Source organism: Lolium rigidum, unplaced genomic scaffold (genome assembly GCF_022539505.1).
Source record: "Lolium rigidum isolate FL_2022 unplaced genomic scaffold, APGP_CSIRO_Lrig_0.1 contig_41017_1, whole genome shotgun sequence".
In the NCBI taxonomy this organism is placed as follows: Eukaryota; Viridiplantae; Streptophyta; class Magnoliopsida; order Poales; family Poaceae; genus Lolium; species Lolium rigidum.
Window position 1 is genome coordinate 64,379 of NW_025900487.1, and position 5,854 is coordinate 70,232.

The window sequence follows — 5,854 nt, forward strand, 5'->3', positions numbered from 1 at the left end:
TGTTGATTGATTACCATGTAAGGTTTTTAAGAAAAAGAAGTGGTTCTAGCTAGTATCAAAAACAAGATGCACTGCATCCGAGTTGAAGCTAGTGATCAGTTTCGATTTGTGAATCTGAAGAGAAACAAACTGTACAAATGCACTTGGCAAAAACAAATTGGAAAACTTCGCAAGAAAATGAAAGGAATTCATGCCAAACAATGGCTTCCAAATTACCGATCAACGATTTCCATGTTTCAACTGTAGTATCCAAGGTGGTATTACACAAGGAAAGAACATAAGATGGTACACCATGATGACACATCCGGTTTTCCCATAAATTAACTGGGCAGAGACGGCACAAGGCCACTGCATAGAGAATTTGCCTCCATTTCATAAAAATTACATCAACGACACACAAGGCACATGTATATCTTTATTATGTCGTAAAACAAAATATAGTTAAGAGCCTTTGAAGAGTATACAATGATACCTTGTTGCAGGGATCTGAAAACATTGATGATATTTGGGGCTACAAGCTGATCATACACCTGCAGGCCATTGCCAATCACTTCGGTGGACCATGCAACATTTCTTCTGGCGCAACACTCAAACAGCTTGCAAGGTCATCTTTATGGCATGTTTCTATTGCACAAATACATTTGTAAGGGATGGATGTGTCATATCCAGGAGACATCATATACTTTAAATGCTGTGAATCCTAAACCTTTGAATTGTCAGTATACCGACAAAATTGACTTCTGGCTAGAGAAGAAATCAAGCAGTCTCAGCTATTATTTACACAAAGCTGGTTGTGGCATGGGATCACATACTAGTCATGTCATCCTCAAGTGTAATGCTACACCTTTTGAACAAGATCAGCTAATGAAGAAGTGAGATCTTCTCTTGACTGGGATCTCCGGCTTTGAAGTGTTGTCTGACCTCTGCCAGGGTTCCGTGATCCACTAGAAAACTGCATCTGGCCTAAGCTCCCAACTGAATAGCTATGATATGAACCCAACGATTGCCTGGAAGACTCCATAAGCTGGACACTGCTGCCTCCTAGTCCATGACTCATGCTGAATGGATGGGGTTCTGACCCAGCCACAGTAGGGCTCAATGGTGTCTTTGTTCTTCCATCGCCTGTGCATAGAGGAAGGCAAAATAAGGGGAACGCAAAGTTCTGGTATCTTTAAAAGATACATTGAAAAAAAGGGAGAGTGTAACAATTAAACAAAAACTGCCAGATTGTTTAACTTTACTAACAAAACAAATATCTTCATATTCACCAACAGCATTAGTGATTTCATAGAGCAATGTTACATAATTAGAGTGCTGTAGTAGATACACTGACTCAGTGAGGTCTCAATACTCTCATTACAAGAATTTAGTCGGCAATAAATCCTACTGATGACAGCTATATGTGATGCTGCTGCTTCTTATTAGAAGGTTAAATAGTGTGACAAATTTCACCTTCTAAATTAAGCAGGGTAATAATAAATCCAAGTCCTAACAGATGATATATAATGGTCAAAAGCAATGTGAGTACAACATTCTAGCATTGTAGTCTTTAGACGATACTTTTAGTCAAGAGGAAAAACCACGAGATGACAGCTCAATATATTTAAAGACATACCTGAATTAATGTGTCTCCATAAATGAAATCTGAAAGGTGACCCCATACCAAGTGCAGAACTACCTCCATTGCTCGGCCTAAAAAGTGGCAAATAGGATTTGCGGAACGATCTTGGGAACGAATTGCTAACGCACAATATGGCGCATATGACCAGCACGGCTGAAATTACAAACAATACTATAATAATATTTGGGTTTATCTCCCGATGTAGTATCATGTATCCTTGAATATCCATCCGTGTAGACACTGCCTGTCCAGCCTCTAGCAAAGCAACGCCAAGAGTCCAAGTGATACTACCTGAGCCAATTATCACCTGGTTATCTTTGATCTGCAGTCCCTCTCTCAGGAGTGATGTAATATAAGGAGCCCTGAAGCAATACTGTTCTATAAAAGGCTGTGGTGGAACGCTACTCTTTGCAACATCCCATGGTTTTTCACAATATTCCTGCCCTCTTTTTAGAACATCAACGAGAGTAGCATCAGGAGTCAAATTGAAAAACTTGAAAACCACATAGAAACCAGACATGGCGTAAAACTGCCCATGTGGTTGGGGGAGGGTACTAGCAAGAGCACAAGGTTGAATGTTACAATCAACTACAGAACTTGTGTTGGACCACTCTGAAAGATTCACTGTTACTTTTGCAAGAGCACTACATTCGTCCCACTGAGGCGCCCCGACCAGTTCAACTGCTGTTCCCTGCTTCTCTTTTCCTGTCGTCTTCCCTGATACACTGGGACTCCCATCTTGTGTAAGTGGGTGGCAGTAGGAGCAGACATAATCTTCCTTGTATCCAGTTTGTAGACAAGGATGTTTGACCTGCACTTTGCCATTACCAGCTGTTCCTCCCACCATCTTCACCAGATGTGCCACAGATTTGTCAAATGCATCATTTAATCCATATCCGGAAAGAGAATAAGCACTAAGTTGATGATTGACAGAACCAATCCTCAGATGAATGCTTGTGTCATCCTGAACGGTCTTCTCAGTCTCAAATGTCACCTGTAATGATGATCCGCCTAAATCAAGTGAACCATAAGTCATTTCAGAAGATGAGGTGCCAAGCACGTTCAAGTGGTGGTTAAGAGCTATCCATCCATAATAAGCTTCATCCATGCCACTGATGATCTTAACTCTGTCTCTACTACAAGAAAACGATGAGTTCTTCAGAACATCCCACGCATTATCCAGAAGCCACTCTGAATCTGCACTTGGTAGCTTGCGGACACCAGCTGTGGCATACAGAAAAACAGGTGTGTGCTTGTGTGCACGTCTAGGGATCTGCTGCTCAGCCATCTGAAGGAGGGGCTCTATTGCCTTCTTCATTCCAGCTTCATTGTGGACAAGCTTGCTCAATCCAGGCTCCGTTTCCATCCTTTGATAGGCGCGCCCAGTCAATTTACCCAATTTTTTCTTAGGAGCAGTCCCTAAAGGTTTCAAAGCGATAGGAAGCGTGTTCCCATCATTATGATTAATGGACCACTCGTAAACATACACTCTTGTACCAGTGCTGCCACAGTCAAGAATCACATAGTATTCAGAGCTACCTTCCGAGAGGAAGACATGGAAATATCTCAAAGAAGCATATATGGCGCACACCAACAAGAACAGGGCAATAGCGCAGCCAACTGTTCTCATGCATTTCTTCCGATTTGTTGGCGACGACGGGGGTGTTCTCTCTTTTGAAAAGCTTGCTACAGGACCTTCCCTCTGAAGTGTGCGGACAGGAGGTTTCGCACGCCCTGAGCTCAGATCGCCACCGATGCTAGAGCCCCTCTCTAAAGCATCAATTCTGGAGAAGGTCGGCAGATCTTGAAGAGAAGAAGAAAGCCGCATAGCTGCTTCCTTTGTAGCTGAGGTGGAAATTAATTCAAGATGTCACTGGCAAGGAGCAGTAAGGAGCGATGTCGGCAAACAGTGGCATAGGTCACAAGTAGGCTGTAGGCAGCACATTTCCCGGTAGATTAGTCCAATGGCACCTTCTCGCAGCCTCTGCCTGCAATAAATTTCCCATTTTTTTAGAAATGCACTACCATGCCAACATTCAATCGACAAAACTAAAATTTGAAGCACACCGACACGCTGGGTTTTCAGAAATTGGTAAACAGTATTCTCCTACTCGGTACAGTGCAAAAAGAAAAGGAGTTGCAGCTAAGATAATATGCCCTAATTATAGCTATGTACTCTGGAATGCATTGGATAAATATCACTATTAGAAACCACGCTATCAATGTGTCCAGACAACTCCCTATGCTACACTCCACCAAGTCACAACCTATGGAAACACACAGCTATGTCATATATCTCACTCGCCCACATGCTACTCCGCGATCAACAGAAGCACATCCAAGGAGCAGACTTTCCATGACTGCACTCCTGATCACAACTAGCAAACCACCAATCAATGCCGAGCTTAACCGGGGGAGCATAAGGGGGGTCAGGTGAACCTCCAATTTGACCGAAAACAGAACCTCCACAGGTACCATTAGCTTATGGAACCCTGTATAGTCCTACGTGACAGGTCCAAGATCGATCTAAGGATCTGGCAGGGGCACGATCGCGACCCGAGGCAACAGACGAACAGCGATGCAAAGCAGAGCTAGGGCGTTCCTTACCAGCGGCGGGAGCGGCGTCCGGACGGATCTTGTTCGCTCCGCGCCAGCCCAGCGCGGGGGTTGGACTGTGTAGGAGGGGGCGACGAATTTGGGGATCGAGACAGATAAAGAACGGAGATGACGGCAATTGCCGCTAAGATCTGCGGCAGAGGCAGCGGCACGCGTCCGGATCGGACGCGGCGGCGGCGGGGACGGACGATCCGGGGGGGGGGGGGGTGGGAGGAGGAGGAGTGGCGCGGCCGGCGGGCGGCCTGTGATTTGGTGGAGATAACACGGGGCGGCGGTGGAGGCCGACGCAGAGGCGGGGGGCGGGAGAGTGGCAGCGTGCGGGGCGGTGGCGGTGCGCTGCCCGCGTGCGTGCGTGCGCGACGGCGCTGCGTCGGGGCGGGGCGGAGTGAGCAGACGAAATGGGAACCCAGCGAGACGAGGCTCGGTACCGGACCGGAGGAGGAGGGCCCCTGGCCGACGATGTAGCGGATGAACGGACCAGGGGAGCAGTGGACTAGCCGAGCCAACAAGCAAGCCGAGGCGCACGAGCCTGATTGGAAACCCCCTGCCTGCCATACAGGGCTCGAATCCCAGTCCATCGGCCGACAAAACAACGTAGCCCATCTGTAAATTATGGCCTTTCTTCAAAATCAAAAAAACAAACATATCGAAAGTATGTCCCACATTCTTGGCTCTCCTTCGAAAACGAACACCGGAAATTGACCTTATGAACAAAAAAAAATTACTTGCCAAAAATATTCTAGGAATGATGTTGATGTCATAACGAGTTGGGTGCAGATGTGCAACATTGTTTTCCGTATTATTACATGATAATAATGCCGACAATCCAACCAGTGTTGCATTTTGCCTTGGGCAACCATAACATGGATGCAAGGTACTAAATGGAAGACGAAAAAGATATGTAAGCTTAACGAACTCATTGATGGCGTGTAACTCACACGTTCGTTGGGAACCCCAAGAGGAAGGTATGATGCGCACAGCAGCAAGTTTTCCCTCAGAAAGAAACCAAGGTTTATCGAACCAGGAGGAGCCAAGAAGCACGTTGAAGGTTGATGGCGGCGGGATGTAGTGCGGCGCAACACCAGGGATTCCGGCGCCAACGTGGAACCCTGCACAACACAACCAAAGTACTTTGCCCCAACGAAACAGTGAGGTTGTCAATCTCACCGGCTTGTCTGTAACAAAGGATTAACCGTATTGTGTGGAAGATGATTGTTTGCGGAAAACAGTAAAGAACAATTGCGATGAGATTGTATGCGATGTAAAGAATAGGACCGGGATCCACAGTTCACTAGAGGTGTCTCTCCCATAAGATAAAAGCATGTTGGGTGAACAAATTACGGTCGGGCAATTGACAAATAGAGAGGGCATAACAATGCACATACATGATATGATAAATATTGTGAGATTTAATTGGGCATTACGACAAAGTACATAGACCGCTATCCAGACATGCATCTATGCCTAAAAAGTCCACCTTCGAGTTATCATCCAAACCCCTTCCGAGTATTAAGTTGCAAAACAACGGACAATTGCATTAAGTATGGTGCGTAATGTAATCAATAACTACATCCTTAGACATAGCATCAATGTTTTATCCCTAGTGGCAACAAGCAC

At 45.7% G+C, this 5,854-nt stretch overlaps 1 protein-coding gene across 1 annotated transcript; it reads right to left on the minus strand.

Moving 5' to 3' along the window:
- Positions 1-331: 331 nt before the first annotated feature.
- LOC124681365 (probable apyrase 7) lies at positions 332-3,581 on the minus strand. Its single transcript, XM_047216291.1, has 2 exons — positions 1,616-3,581; positions 332-1,122 (listed from the first exon to the last, which is right to left on the minus strand). Exons 1-2 carry the CDS (start codon positions 3,447-3,449, stop codon positions 839-841), a joined length of 2,118 nt encoding a protein of 705 aa, XP_047072247.1. The 5' UTR covers positions 3,450-3,581; the 3' UTR covers positions 332-838.
- Between the last annotated feature and the right edge of the window lie 2,273 nt (positions 3,582-5,854).